At 33.0% G+C, this 16,415-nt stretch overlaps 1 protein-coding gene across 1 annotated transcript in view; it reads right to left on the bottom strand.

Moving 5' to 3' along the window:
- Positions 1-16,415, bottom strand: part of LRP1B (LDL receptor related protein 1B) — a 2,131,860-nt gene that overhangs the window by 253,476 nt on the left and 1,861,969 nt on the right. Inside the window, exons 56-58 of the mRNA XM_066281034.1 lie at positions 12,305-12,488; positions 6,907-6,992; positions 113-235 (exon numbers count right to left, since the gene is read on the bottom strand). Of these exons, the coding sequence (XP_066137131.1) occupies positions 113-235; positions 6,907-6,992; positions 12,305-12,488 (393 nt within the window). The remainder of the gene's footprint in view (positions 1-112; positions 236-6,906; positions 6,993-12,304; positions 12,489-16,415) is intronic.

The following is a 16,415-nucleotide window of genomic DNA, read 5'->3' as shown; positions in this document are numbered from 1 at the left end:
AACCAACCTAATACATTCTATGAGTTGTACCACTACCATCAAATAACATTCTATTTAATTCAACCACATTAATAAAATATTCAATAATTCCATGGTGGTAATATCTAGTTACCTTAATATCACTTCCATTTAAACACATTCTATTTATGCGGCTGCCATTGGGTCGGCTGGAATCAATCCAGTAGATGAATTCTTCTCTGTAATCAAAGTCTATAGCAATAACATTGTTTAATCCCTAAAAATAAAAAAGAGTGTGTTTAAGCCATAGTTAATAGAAATTTTTAAATGTTTTAGAAGTATATGACTCACTATCTCCCTTTGTACTTAAATATTTACAATTATTGCAATGATAGTGTTTGTGATCAAATCTTTTTAAATGCATCATATGTTCACATTTACCCTACACCATATGCTTAAGATGTTGTATAATTTATTTGAAAATATTTTCCAAACAGGCCACAACTTCAGAAAATTTATAGATAATGGTTTAAATAAATAGCCAGTAAGGGGAGAAAATAAATGAAAGAAAAACCTTGCTTTGGGGAAGATAATGTGAAAGACACTCATTTCAGGATAATATTAAACATAAATTTGATGTCATTATTATTTTTTCTGCAGCATAATCAGAAAAAGAACATTTATTTAAATTGGAAAAATAGAAGATTTCCAATGATTTATGATGATACCTGAATAGCCATCTGATTCAAGTCAGAAAAGATGACTTCAAAATTTTATTTTTCCCAAAAGCTTTGTCTCAATTAGATAAATGAAGCTTTTACTTTTTATTATTTATTTATTTATTTTTGTCTTTTTATGCTTCCATTGGTCCTGTAGGCAATACATACAATGCCACATTAGAATTTAAAAGTTATAAATTTAGGAAAGTATTTGGCCAAAGAGGACTAGAGAATCAACATTTTTTTGTTCTACAAGGTGAAAATGTGAGGAAAAGTCTCACTTTCAACTCATGGTTATGCATTTTTTAGCAGGTAACAAAATGAAACAGGAGTTCAGCTGATTGGTGTCTGGATGCAGCTCTTTCATTTAGCAGTTCTGTTTCACTTTGCTTGAGGACTGTGTATCAGTATCTGGGAATCTTCTTAGATGTTGGATTGTTCAAATGATTGCTCAGGGGTTAGTTTAATTCTGATCTATGATTAGGCCTATTGATTTACTACTTCAATGGACTAACATAACTTGGTTGAAAATTTCAATTGTGCTAACTTATTTTAAGGATAGAATAAGCTTATAGATCAAAAAATAATTTGATACAGCAGACACTTGGCAAGACTTCAAGAGATCTTTGTTCTATCTTTGTGTCTAATGTAAGATTGCTCATATCAATATTCATCCTAATGTGTAATTAAGTCTCAAATTGTTTTAGGAGTCATTTATTAACTTTTAATCCAAAAGTTAAGAATTAGCATCTTCAGGGAGATAGGTCTTTTATTTGCTTTGGTTTGGTTTGGGGAAGGAGGGATAAGAAGTATGGTATTTACTACATGTAAATTCAGGTTCCATATGTATTATCAAAATTTAGAATTTAATAATAATAGTAATATTGCATTGATTTATATAGTGCTTTATTAGAATCAGGCCAAGGCTAAATTTTATTGCTGTTCAGATTTTGTTTCTTTCCATCCATTTCTAAGACTAAGGATAGCTTATATATTGAAGTGATTTAGAGAAGGCTGTGGCAAATATCGATATTTTTCTTCTCTCTGGTAGGGCAATATTCTTGTAGTTATGGTGTAAAAATCATAGGTTCAAATCATATACTTTTATTTGGGTGAACATGAGCAATGTCTTTTTCTTCAGCTCCAGATTATAAAATTAATTTGAAACAGCCTAATCCCACCTAACTGCATACCATTGGTCAAGATGTGACACTTAAGTAGTATATTTAGTTAAAGAGTTCTCCAGTTAAGGAGACACAAAGAAATAAACATGACTCTGTGTAAATTCTTCACTATGCCCAGATAAATGTAAGTATACTTCTTACTGACATTATTAATCAAAATAATGACTATAAATTCTAAAAAAAAAAGACTTCACTAATATTTAGTCATAGATTTAAAAGATTTACTAAATATTTATTCACAAGCTAAAAATTGGAGACATCCTTAACTAAATGTACTTAAGTATATACATCTAGAATGTTGCCTCTCCAGAATCAATTAAGGTTCTAAGATATACATGGAATGTATTCCAAGTTCTATAAAGGGTCTAATAAATTCATTACAATAATAGTCTATAATATTCTTTACATTCAAATGGCTTTTTTCACCACATAAAAAAAGGTAAAATTAGTTAAAGTTCTGTGATGGGCTTACAATTCAGACTGAAATGGATAAATTAAAGATTTATAGAGAAACGGTAGAGAGAAATTCCTTCTAACTTTAGCAAAACTTTACTCACATTCCCAGTCACAGAAAAATTATTCTCCTTTTGTTACAATAATCAATGTATATAATAGAAATCCAATTCTAATTTTAGCAAATCCACTATAATAAATTAGAGCCAAAAACACAGAAAAATTGAAGCTCTGAATTCTGACATATATATCCAGACAAACCAATAAGTTTTCTACAGCTTAAACATCCATCTGCATAGAAAACAGTGCAAAGCACTCTGTAGAATCATATTCAAAGAATATTAACACAGCCATGGGTATGGTAAAAAAAAAAAAAAAAATGTCTGAAAACTGGAGTCATCCCAGTGGTTTCAGAGCTGAAAATTGGTCTGGTGAGAATCCTATTCATTTTTGTAGCTGAATATTTGGTTCAAAATGATTAAGAGATTTCTTTCTCTATACAATTTTACTGGAATAAAAGGCACTATTATAATTGAATTGGATAACACATTGGAAAATTCCTCAATTAATTTTCATTTCTACAATTTATGTTATTAAAGCACGTTTTCTAAATGTAGTATATAAATTTAAGTTATAGCTGGCCTACCTCTATGTTTTACACTATATGAACTTTAAAAAATTCTATTAGTTGTTATAATTTAATTCTATAAAAGTTTCTTGAGCTTGTTACTGATCATAACTGGGAAGAAAAATCAAGATCTTAGGGTAAATTATTCTCCCTAAACATACACACAAAACATTCCCAAATAATTAAGGCAAAGATGTTGCTGCCTTTTTATTTATTTTAACTGAGAGAAAATGTGGAGAGATAATTACTTTTGTTTTCCAACTCTTTCTGTATATGTAGACAAAATCCCTGAGAGAGAAAAATAATTTTCTACTGACTGAAACTTCTTGAATATTTATAAAATTCTATGACACAGTTATGGTTAAAAGCATGCTCACTGACAGAAATAGTAAATTTCAAAAAGACCATAGTCAGAACTAGAGGTACGACTTACCTTTAGTTCTTTTTTTTTCTTTTTATTAAGTGAGTGGCAGGGAGGCAGAGACAGACTCTCGCATGTGCCTCTGAGTCCACCTGGCAAGCCCCTACCAGGCGATACTCTGCCCAGCAGGGCCATGTCTCCCTTGTTCCGTAATGAAGCTATTTTAGCCCCTGAGGTAAGGCCATAGAGCCATCCTCAGGGCCTAGAGCCAACTTTGCTCGAACCATTCCCATTCCACCCATGGCTGCCGGAGAGGAAGGGGGCGGGGAGAGGGATGGAGGAGAAACATAGTCACTTCTCCTGTCTGACCTGGCTGGGAATAAAACCTGGGGCTTCCACACCTTGTGCTGATGCTCTACTGCTGAGCCAAGCAGCCAGGGTCACCGTTAGTTCTTTAGGTCTTTATTTCCTTACTCAGTGGCCACCATTAAAAATACTTTCCAAAAGCACAGGCGTTCAGTGTCCTCATGAACTTCCTAATCTACCCTATTCCTTCTCTATTTTCTTAAACACTATACTAAGAAAACAATCTGAAATTCATACCCAGTTAGGTACTAGTGATTGTCAATTGCCTAAAATTATACCACAAGGGAAAAATTGTTATCTAGAAGTGTGTGTTAAAGCATTTGGTTATATAAACTAGACTTAAATGATGCATAGAGGAAAAAATCATTTTGTTCCAATAAGAAAAATCTCTGAAAACAGATTAGTTATAAAGGACAACAAAAGAGATATCAATAGCAATGTTTTGAGCCACAGGATTGGAAAATGAAGCAAGGAATGCCACTGAAATACTGTTAGAGTTCTTTCAGAAAGTGTTGCTATATTAATTAAATTTGTGATTCAGTTGTGCTTATACCCAGAATATCCTAAGAGAGAATGTTCTAAGATAGCACAATCTAAAAGAAAGAAATGCTAAACACACACACACACATGAAAACATGGATGGATCTTGAGAACACCATGCTATACAAAGCAAGTCAGACAGAAAAAGTCAAGAACTATATGATTTCACCCAATGTGGGATGTGATACTAAAAGCAACAAATAAACAAAAAGAACAATAAACAAAAACTAATGGACACAGACAACAGTATGTGGTTACCAGAGGGAAGGTGGTGGGAGGAAGTAAAAGGTAAAAGGAGTCAAATATACAGTGATGGAAGGAGCTTTCATTCAGGGTTATGGACATACAATATAATATACAGACAATGTTTCAAAGAATTATAAACTTGAACCTATATATTTCATTAAACAAGGTCACCTCAATGAATTTAACTTACAAATATATTAATTAAAAAAGAACTTTTAAAAGCAAGAACAAACAAACAAGATATGCACTAAAACAATACAGTGAAGGCCATGGCTGGTTGGCTCAGTGGTAGAGCATTGGCCTGGCGTGTGGAAGTCCCAGGTTTGATTTCCTGGCCAGGGCACACAGGAGAAGCACCCATCTGCTACCCCCTCTCCTTTCTCTCTCCTCTCCGCAGCCAAGGCTGCATTTGAGCAAAGTTGGCCCAGGTGCTGAGGATGGTTTCATGGCCTTCGCCTCAGGTGCTAGAATGGCTCCAGTTGCAATGGAGCAATGGCCCAGATGGGCAGATCATTGTCCCCCAGCGGGCATGCCAGGTTGATTCAAGTCAGGTGCATGTGGGAGTCTCTCTGTCTGCTTCCCCACTTCTCACTTCAGAAAAATACAAAACAACAACAACAACAACAAAAATACAGTAAAGAGAAAATAAACATGTCCTTTTTCCAGAGACTATACAAGGAAATCAATGACTGGCACACTTAATGTGGAAGGTATAGAGTGTGTATAAACATTTACTCCAAAAGAAAGATAACTTTCAATATTCTGTAACTTTGCTATAAACTTAAAATTAGGCTACACAGGAAAAAAATTAAATTAATTTAAATAATATAAAAAATCATTTGGCCTATAAAAACTTTTCTATTTAAAGCAACTATATATACTTGAACCCTTTTCTCTAGGAATTTTTCTCTTAAAGAGATACTTCTCTGATTTGCATATTTTTAATAGCTTTGTTTAATTTTTATTAAAACATGAAAATATTTTATATTTTACTCAATATTCTCAGGGCTTAGAATTAGAGAGAGGCAGTGTAATCCAGGAGGTATTGGTGGCTACTCCAAACTCAGGACCAAGATTGCAACCCTCACAGACATCCATAAAAAGGCAGTCAGACCTGTGGCAAGCACATAGTAATGTTGAGTGCTCTGGTAAGATTTGGAAAGCATGGGCTGTGTGTCAAAGTGGCACTGCTAAACATTTTGAATTGTGACCATTCAGGTATGAGTACAGCACTGATACACCTTCCTTGTTTTTTTTGTTTTATTTTTTTCAAATGAGTAGTTTAGAAATCTGTATTTTCATGAGAAATTACTATTTTCTGTCTGTGACTTAGAGGAAAGCTGAAAAATACAACTCTGTCATAATGAATCAATATCACAGTTGCTAATAAATTTTTACACTTGAAATAAGATTAAATCCTTAAGCAAAATGAATGAAAGCCTAACAATAGCAATGGAGGATTCCATCAGTGAGGAGGCAAAATAATTTTAATTAAATGTTTTTTGTGTTGCTGGAAATTTCCACATGAATAGTTTTCTTTGCCTATGCCTAATGCTGGCATAAATATACTAGAAGAATAAAAAATATCCTTGTTTTTTGCACACTTATTGTAGGTATTGCCTTCACATATGCATGCCATTATAAAACAGTCTGGGGCAAAGAGAAATTTGTAGCAGAACAGATACAAATTAAAAAATTCCAAAAATGTTCTTTCTCCTGACAACTGAAACTATGCCGTAACTAATTATATGCAAGGTTTTACATCCATGTAGCACTCGTGCCGCTTCCAGTCATTTGGTTGTATGCTATTTCTACTGCAGACTGGGAGGGAAAAAAAACGTTGAGGTGAGCAAGTCTCAGTTTTCAGTTTTCTATTGTGTGATAATATGGAAATTATATCTTTTCATATCAAATAACACATATAAACAAACTAACAATAGAATTCAAACATCAAAACAGAGCCCAGATTCTCTTGGGTCGAATGGGTTGAGAGATGAAGAGCGTAAGACTGAAAATAAGTGCCTCACAACTTTTTAATTAATTTACAATCACACTTTTCCTTGTTTCTTCCAAATTTTAGTGGCTACGGATCATCAATCCTGTTTTATTTTCTGGTTTTTTGAACAGAAAGTTGAATTCTAAAAGGTATTTATTTTTAAAGCCTAAGGGAGGGGGCAATTTGAGCAATGTGTGAAATGCCTTAAAGAGATTCTTGAGATGAATGTTCCCCTCATTAATTATACGTTGCATCTCTTACTTTCTTTGATATCACATGATGTGACCAATTCAGAACATCACCTAGACAATTAAAACAAAATATAATATATGGTAATATCATATGCATACATGCATGTGGTTCATAAGTTCTAGTTGTGAGGTATTTCTGTGGCTGTAATGCATATCTGAAGTACCCATTATAAATACTATAAAATCATCACAGGACTGTCATACCTGTTTTAAAAGTGTATAGTTGGAGCCATCAGTATTAATTTTTCTTAACTCATGATGATCAGCAAGAATTAGAAAAGGTTCTTCATCTAAATACAAAGATAAAAAAGCTATTAGACATTTTGTATGCATGGCTTTTAACTCTGCTTAGTTTCTAAAGCAATATAAATTCAAATACAGTACTCTCTAGTAGGTTACTAGTTACAAAAATTCACACTAAGCACCTCCATTGATAATAAGATGAAAAGGCAGCAGGTACCCAGAAAATCAAGATAATTCTAAATGCTAACCTTCTCTTTCCCTCAATTTCCTTGAATATTAAATTATCTAACTTATTTGAAATTAGTATAAATACCTGCTGTTATAGTATAATTTTTAATGAGTTAGGAAAAGGATAAGATATCCTGTCTTAGAAACCTATAGTATAGCTAAACAGTCATATAATCAGAAATATACATTTTGATAAATAACTCTCTTATTGCTCTCAAAATAATTTTGGTGAAAACCAAGAGTTATCATTGCTTACATACACATTACACACTTTTTTTATCTGCCTAAGGACTTCTTTTAAATAATTTCTGAAGTACAGAATCTATAATTTTTGTATTTAGTTTTACCTTTACTTAGTAAGTCTGTTTTAAAAAATATTTTAATAGTCTTTATTTCCTTCTTATTTGTCCAATATGGTTTAGTATCTTATATGTTCTAAAATCTAGGAAAGATAATAATAAGAATCTGACCATGCTACATATAAATGAAGATCCTCTAAATCTTTAGATTGATTTTCTCATTATCATTTATTTGGAAACAAAATGGTTTCTTAAATAAAAGATATTTAATGAGTTTTGTATAGTATATTTATTTGAGTTTGTGTCTGAATAATTTTTTTTTTTGTATTTTTCTGAAGTTGGAAACAGGGAAGCAGTCAGACAGACTTCTGCATGCGCCCGACTGGGATCCACCCGGTATGCCCACCAGGTGGCGATGCTCCGCCCATCTGGGGTGTTGCTCTGTTGCAACCAGGGCCATTCTGAAGTGCCTGAGGCAGAGGCCATGGAGCCATCCTCAGTGTCTGGGACAACTTTGCTCCAATGGAGCCTTGGCTGAGGGAGGGGAAGAGAGAGACAGAAAGTAAGGAGAGGGGGAGGGGTGGAGAAGCAGATGGGTGCTGCTTCTTCTGTGTGCCCTGGCCAGGAATCAAAACCCGGGACTCCTGCACGCCAGGCTGATGCTCTACCACTGAGCCAACCGGCCAGGGCCTGTGTCTGAAAATTCAAAGTCAACTTGACCACATGTTTTCTTGTTATAATACTAGATCAATTTAGTAAAAAAAAATTTAAGCTCTTTTTTATTTTTTATTTATTTATTTATTTTTTTTTCTTCATTTTTCTGAAGCTGGAAACAGGGAGAGACAGTCAGACAGACTCCCGCATGCGCCCGACCGGGATCCACACGGCCCGCCCACCAGGGGCGGTGCTCTGCCCCCCAGGGGGGGGTGCTCTGCCCATCCTGGGTGTCGCCATATTGCGACCAGAGCCACTCTAGCGCCTGGGGCAGAGGCCACAGAGCCATGCCCAGCGCCCGGGCCATCTCTGCTCCAATGGAGCCTTGGCTGCGGGAGGGGAAGAGAGAGACAGAGAGGAAAGCGCGGCGGAGGGGTGGAGAAGCAAATGGGCGCTTCTCCTGTGTGCCCTGGCCGGGAATCGAACCCGGGTCCTCCGCACGCTAGGCCGACGCTCTACCGCTGAGCCAACCGGCCAGGGCTAAGCTCTTTTTTAAAGATATATGTTTCTAAGATGTGTTCATATACTCACTTGCCTGGTAAGCATATTTAATGTCAGCAGAAATTAGAAAAAAATTAAGGTACTCACTTAATGCAATTAAATATGAATTTTATTGTAAAGCACTAATACAGAGTTTTTGTCCAGTTTAAATTATGTTCAATATTATTACTTTCATTCTATCATTAACTTTCATAGTAAATATATAGTACTTATGGATTCATTTTATGTTTTAGCATACTTTATGTCAGGGATTAGAAACACATATCGCACATGCTAAACATTCCTTTCCATCAGCAATGACAGTACTTTTATCAGTCATTCCAGTCTTTGTTTTGCAGCTAAACTGAGACTCAGAATGTTACTCAACACAGTTAGCTCTAAAGTTTAAGATGCCTTGTCATCCCCATCAATATAGTTTTACATTTGTCAATATAAAATCAGTTAACTATGTACTATCTCAATACTTAAGCAATTCTGTTCTTTACAACTTAAATCTGGGGTTTTAAACCATAAAACTTATATAAGAAAACATAGGAAAATAAAACTCCTTTACATAGGTCTTGGTAACAATTTTTGGGGTATGACACAAAAAGCACAAAGCAAAAATAAATAAGCAGAACTAGATCAAACCAAAAGCTTTGCACAGCAAAAGAACAATCAATATAGTAAAAAGCATCTATAGAATGAGAAAAAGGTTTTGCAAATTATTTCTGACAAAGACTTAATACATAAAACATGTATAGAACTCCTAAAACTCAATTACAAAAAAAAGTCAATAAAAAATACAGAGGAAATGAATATACATTTTTTTCAAAGAAGACATACAGATGGCCAACAGGTACATGAAAGGATGTGCAGAAGCACTAACCATTAAGGAAATAGAAATCAGAATCACAATGTTAGGGTAGCTATCATCAAAAAGACAAGAGATATCGATGATGGCAAGGATATGGCGAAAAGAGAACACATGCATTGTTGGTGGAAGTAAAAATTGGTGCAGTCACTATGAAAAACAATATGCAGTCTCCTCAAAATGTTAAAAATAGAACTACCATAAAATACAGCAATCTCAATTCTTAGTATATCTCCAAAAGAAATAAAAACAGGGTATCAAAGATATATCTGTTCTCCATGGTTATTTCAAGCATTATAGATAATAGCAAAGATGGAGAAACAAACCAAATGCTGGTCAGTGATGAATAGATAACAAATATGTGGTACATATGTATATGATGAAATATTACTCAACCATGAGAAAGAAAAAAAAATCCTGACACTTTGAGGATATTGTGCTAAGTGAAATAAGTCATACAAGTGACATCACTTATATGTGAAGTCTAAAAAAAAATCTTCATAGAAACAGAGGAGAATAGTAGTTACCAGTGTATGAGGAGTGGGGAAGATGGGAGCTGTTGGTAAGAGTACAAACTGCCAGTTAGAAGATGAGTAAGTTCTGGAGATTTAATGCAGAAAGTCACTAAGAGAGTAGCTCTTAAATTTTCTCACCACAAAAAGAAATGGTAATTATGTTAAGTGATGAAGGTCCTAGCTAACACTATGATGATAATCGTATCACCATATGTATCAAATTAACACACTGTACACCTTAAAGTTACACAATGTTATATGTTAATTACATCTCAATACATTTGGGAAAAAAATCTAGCCTCTTTTTAACAAAATATTTATGCTTCAGAAACACATTTTTGATCAAAACTATATTTGTTTTTAATTATTATTTTTAATGATAACTATATATAATGCAAATTATAATCATTTGTGTTCATCTTCTTTTATGAAAGTTTATAGTGGTAGAAACTGACTGGTTTGGAGAGTTTATGTCTTGTTCTTATTCCATGTCAATAAATGTGTGATGTAGTAAGTAGTAAGCAGGTAGGTGGACAATTAAAATAATGGGTCCCAAATAATACACAAATTGATTCAAGGATAAATATTCTAAAAGTAATTAAAAGTGAAATAAAAATAAAAAGTATTTATTTTTAATAATGTATAAAGTTTTAACCAGTTGAAAAACTAATTTTTAAATTTTTATCCCTAGTACTTATTTCATAAAAGCAGATGAGAAAACTTTTAGTGTTTTAAATGTCATCTCCAACATACATATATAAAAGAAACTTACACTATTATTTGATTCATTATACTGCAAGGAAAAGTAGGAGGAATAGAGACACTTTTTATTATTATTATTAATTGAGAGGCAGAGAGATAGAGACAGACTCCTGCATAATCCCTGACTGGGATCCACCTAGCAAGCCCCCTACCCGGCTCTGCTCCTCTGGGCCACTGCTCTATTGCTCAGCAATCGAGCAATTTTAGAGCCTGAGGCAAGGCCATGGACCATCCTCAGTACCCAGGGCCAGCTTTGCTCGAACTATTTGAACCATGGCTACAGGAGGGAAAGAGAGAGAGAGAGAGAGAGAGAGAGAAAGATGGACAGAGTAGCGGGGAAGCAGATGGTCGCTTCTCTTGTGTGCCCTGACCGGGAATCAAATCCATCACTTCTACATGCCAGGCTGACACTTTACAATGGAGCTAACTGGCCAGGAATATATACTTTATGTACCATTTTTTGCCCAATTTAATAGTAATTATAATATACTGCATTTTATAATTTGAATATTTCTCCTGAACAACAATATTTTATTTGTATTTTTCTGAAGTGAGAAGCGGGAGGCAGTCTCCCACATGCACCTGACCAGGATCCACCCGGCATGCTCATTATGGGGCAATGTTCTGCCCATCTGGGGTGATGCTCTGTTGCAACTGGAGCCATTCTAGATCCTGAGGCAGAAGCCATGGAGCCACCCTCAGCGTCTGGGCCAACTTTGCTCCAATGGAGCCTTAGCTAAGGAAAGGGAAGAGAAAGGTAAGAGAGAAAGGAGAGCGGGAAGGATGGAGAAGCAGATGGATGCTTCTCCTGTGTGTCCTGGCCAGGAATTGAATCCAGGACTTCCACACACTGGGCCTATGCTGTACCACTGAGCCAACCAGCCAGGGCCAACAATATTTTTAAAGTTATGGTCCATGTTTTATTAAATTTTCTAATTTACAAAAAATCATACTATTTGGAACAAATAGAAGTTTAATAATTTTTGCTGAATCACTGGAAGAATTCAAATTGTCTTATATAGCTGAATTACTGTTGCTATCATCATTATTACTGTTGTAATATTTGACCTGTTGTTCTCCTTGACATGAATATATGAATGTGTGTACTGTAGGGAAGAAGGAAAATTGATCAGAAACCTGTCACAATAGGTTCTTTAATAGTTAGGCCAAGCCTCCTTTAAGATCCTGTGATTCAGCAGGAGGCAATACTAGAGAAAGACCTTGTTACATGTGGGCACTCTCAAAATCTAAAAACAAACAAACAAAAATACTTAATTCACAAAATCATGGTGTAGTATCATTACAAACAGAGCAGAGTGTGGACAACACAATCAAAAGGATGGAATACCATATCAATTTAAGTAGATAAAAATTCTAATTTCTAAGGAACAGTAAAAAAGGAATGAATTCAGTAAAATGTCTAAAAAATTCAGGATTCATATGTGTAACTACTGAGGTTGGATCAGTAGACAAGTTCAATTCAATACCTGAAAGTGATTTGCAGCCATTTGGGTTATCAGGTTGAATTTCATACCCATCAGTACAAAGGCACTTGTAAGTCCCATAAGTATTGATGCATTGCTGGCTACATGGAAAGCCTGTGGAACATTCATCAATGTCTACACATGTTTTTCCATCGCCCTTCAGTTGGAATCCGGGCCAGCATTTGCACTGCAGAATAGAAAACAATTCATATTATTGATCAATTTATATTATTGTCACTGTTTTTTCCTATTAGATATTCCTTTAGTATGGTTCAACTGACAATAAAATATAGCAAATCTTTCTGTCACCCAGTGATTAACCTTGAATAAGAATTACAAGTAGTAAGTAAAGTTAAAGTTAAAAAAATTCTCTGAAATATCTTTAGTTGATCACATGTGGTTGGGAAGATTAAAAAAGTGAACTGATACCTCCATAACCACTTGACTGAAGAATGGCAAAACAGAACTAAACTGGCCACTTTTTTTTTTCATTTTACGATCTTTTTAGTAGACTTTAACAATCACAAGAATCAAAACTTACTGGAGCTTTGAAGATTACTAACATTATCACATGTTATTTTATTAGAGCCTTGCAGACAGCTAGGTTGTAGGAATTATTATTCTTAGTTTAACTGATGATAAATCTAGAAGCAGAAAGGTAATTACCTAAATAAAGCCAGGAGCAGAGTAGAGGCTGTTTCCAATTTTTTAAAAACATACTGTGAGGGTCAATTAATATTTATCACCTGATTCCATAACCTAATGTGTTGATGGTGTCAGGAGAAATAATAATAAGTTTTCCCATCATTATTAAAGTAATTTGTATCATAAAATATTTTATTTGCATATCTATCACATACAATATAAGCCTCTGATGATGATGTACAGTATTTACTAATTGGCATGTCACTTGTAAATACAATGCCATATCATATATTTCTTTTAATTACTGGAAATAATAAGGTGCTGTGATTGGTCACTGTCTCAATTCCCTATTCGGTCCCCTCAAATAAGCATATAAGAATTGTAATTATACAAAATGAACTTGTAATTGACCAGATGATTATGATCATATTAACCATTACCAAGACTAGTGATTTCTGAATAAAGGAACTTGTGAGTATTGAGTAGGACAGTGTATTAAGAAAGAACTCATAAATTGTTAAGAGTAACTAGTATTTAACAGTTAGCCATTGTAATCATTTTAGAATCTAGATCATTTATTTTAGGGTAAAATAATGGAAGAGTTTTTTTACCTAATAGGAAAAATATAGAAGATACATATATACATATTATTAAATAGTCAACTAACAATTATTTGAGGGCTAGATGCTTTAAAATATTTTATTGATTGATTTTAGAGAGAGAGGAAGGGAGAGAGAGAGAGAGAAAGAGAGAGGAAGACATTGATTTGTTATTCTGTCCAACTCTGCTTTCATTGTTTGATTCTTGTATGTGCCCTGGTGCATTGGAACAATGGTCCAACCAACTGAGCTACCCAGACAGGGCTAGAATTTTTTTTAAGGTACAAAATGGCATTTATTATTTGGAGGGAAAACATCAGCTTTACTTAAAACTGCTCAAAATATTAAAAAAACTTTTTCTAAGACCTTTTACAAGAACTAAATTCCTTTAATTTCTTAGCACTTTATTCTTTAACAAATTTCACCAATATATATCTAATAATTTTCAGCAACATAAAGTTGTTTTTCTTTTAATCACTATGACCTAACTAATCAAAGCAAAAGCAACAGCTTGTTTAATTACTCAAACTGTACTCATCACATCTTAGTCTGTGAAAATACAGCTTTGCTCAAGAAGACTCAACTTGGAGTTTGATTTAGTAAGTCAAACAGATTGTTGTTTTGCTATGGCAAAAGGAAATGAGATGCTTAATGTTACTGAAGTGAACATATAAAAATGGTTAAAATGGTCAATTTTATCACAATTTTTAAGAAATAAATAACTGAAAAGAGGAAAATGAGAAACTGACAAGATACAAGAAGAGGTCACTAAAGAGGACTAAAAATTAGGTCATGGGATCATGTGGTCAGGAAGCAGGAGGACCATGAGCAGATCCAGGGCAGTGCTGAATTCAAGGGGCACTCTAGAGCAAATAAAAAGAAATTTCATAAAATATGTTGAATGCCTCTCAAAGAATATAAAAAAACACTTAAATAAAGTGTCCTAATTTTAACGGATTTCTGGAAACCACTTTGAATGGCTAATGTCAGGTTTATAGAATTACTATATCAAATAGACGGCTCAATAAAAACACATTTATGGAATATTAATTTCCTAGAGGTAAAATTGGTAAAACCTACTGAATGCAATATATGTATTTATAAACAAATGAAATTATAATGTTTAGGGTTTACAGTAAGTTATTAAAAATTATTTATTGAGTAAGAAGATTGAAAAAACAAGGTACTACCCAATTCAGTAACCTGTTGCAACAAAACCATGTTTGCTCCCAAATAATTAATAAGCATCTATGGGAAATTCTACTAGCCTAACTTACATAAACCAAAGAAAACAATAATTATTTACATATTGAAAAATAAAAAAAAGATGAAAGGTGAGAAAATCTTAATGTTTTCTCACCTTATTTAAAAAGACAATTTTTATAAAAGTGAGTTTATATATATACTCAATGTCATGTTAATTTTCCTCATCTTCAAGAACTATTTCAAATTTTCCTGCTTTTTATTAATTTTCACATAAGAGTGTATGGCTAGAAGAAAAAATATAGCTAAAAATTTTATTACATTCAGGAATATTTGAAAAATATTTATTATTTTATTTCTAATGTATACATTAGAAACACTTTTATTTTTACACTGTAAATTGTCCTCAAAATAAGATTCTTGCTGAGTAAATGTTATTACTCCCTTTTGAATAGATACATTATATATTTTTTACCACAAATATCTAAGTTGTTCAAAGGCTATAAGGTCTAAATTTTTCATAAGCCATTTTTATTTTATTGCAGAATTTGTAGAATTTCTTGATATTTTCTGTGGATAATATATTGAGACATGAGTTACTGGATCGTGTTCTCCATTCTCTAGAAAAGAGAAGCCTATCATCTGACATTTTCACCCCAAATAGATAGGCATTTTGTTGTACCTAACACTTTTTACTCAATTTCCCATCAGTAAAGTATACATGTAACATATTTTCTAAGAATTTTTGTTTAAATCTTTTATTTTTATACTAATTTTAACTCCTTAAGTTTTTATACTGGTTTGTTTCCCACAATCAATGTTTTATTGTATTCATAGTTTGATATATATATACACACACTATTTAGAAGCATTATTCACAGCAGTCTGTCAAGTATCATATACAAATAATTTTTGAATGATTAAACATATTATCTATTTTAACTAGAATTCTTCTTTTGCTTTTAGAGAAGTCAAAGTGAAAAAAATGATGTTTTAAAGGTATCAATAAGTAAATATTTTTGTGTATAAAGTCTTACAAATTAATTAAAATTGTATGATTTAACATGGTTTTCTGAGAGATATCTATTGCTACCAAAAGTAGTTTTCCAAATAAAGAATTTCTAAGCACAAAGTACTTCCTACATGCAGGTATTTAAAAAACAAAGAACCTTATTTTGAATGTTATGTCAAGAGGTGATTATTTGATACTCTATAATTTTTAGATTTTACCATTAAGATTTTTATGACTGAATTTAAATACACAGAGGAAAAACACAAATAAATCTAGTTTTAATTTAAAATTTGGATAGATATAGCTATATATTTTATAACTATTTAGACTTACAGTACATATTATTTAGACAGAACTAAAACTTTTAAGTAGTTACCTGTAATAATTCTCTGACATATTCTCTAATTTTTATGAAACATTTCTACATTCGTTGTACATAGTCACTAGTCTTTTTTTTGTTTCATTGTATTTCAAGTATTAACTGACAAAACCTACTTATTTGATAGATACTCATCTCATTAAGTGCTATCTTGAACCTTTCTCTTGTTTCTTCTTACATATAATATAGTGTTTGTGAGAGTATATGGTTCAAGTATATAAATTTAACCAACTCTTCTTTATATAATATTGGGTGAAAAGCTTTTTTATAAATATA

This window comes from Saccopteryx bilineata, chromosome 5, assembly GCF_036850765.1.
Source record: "Saccopteryx bilineata isolate mSacBil1 chromosome 5, mSacBil1_pri_phased_curated, whole genome shotgun sequence".
Lineage (NCBI taxonomy): Eukaryota > Metazoa > Chordata > Mammalia > Chiroptera > Emballonuridae > Saccopteryx > Saccopteryx bilineata.
Note: the sequence above shows the minus strand (reverse complement) of the source record. Positions and strands in the feature narration are given on the sequence as shown.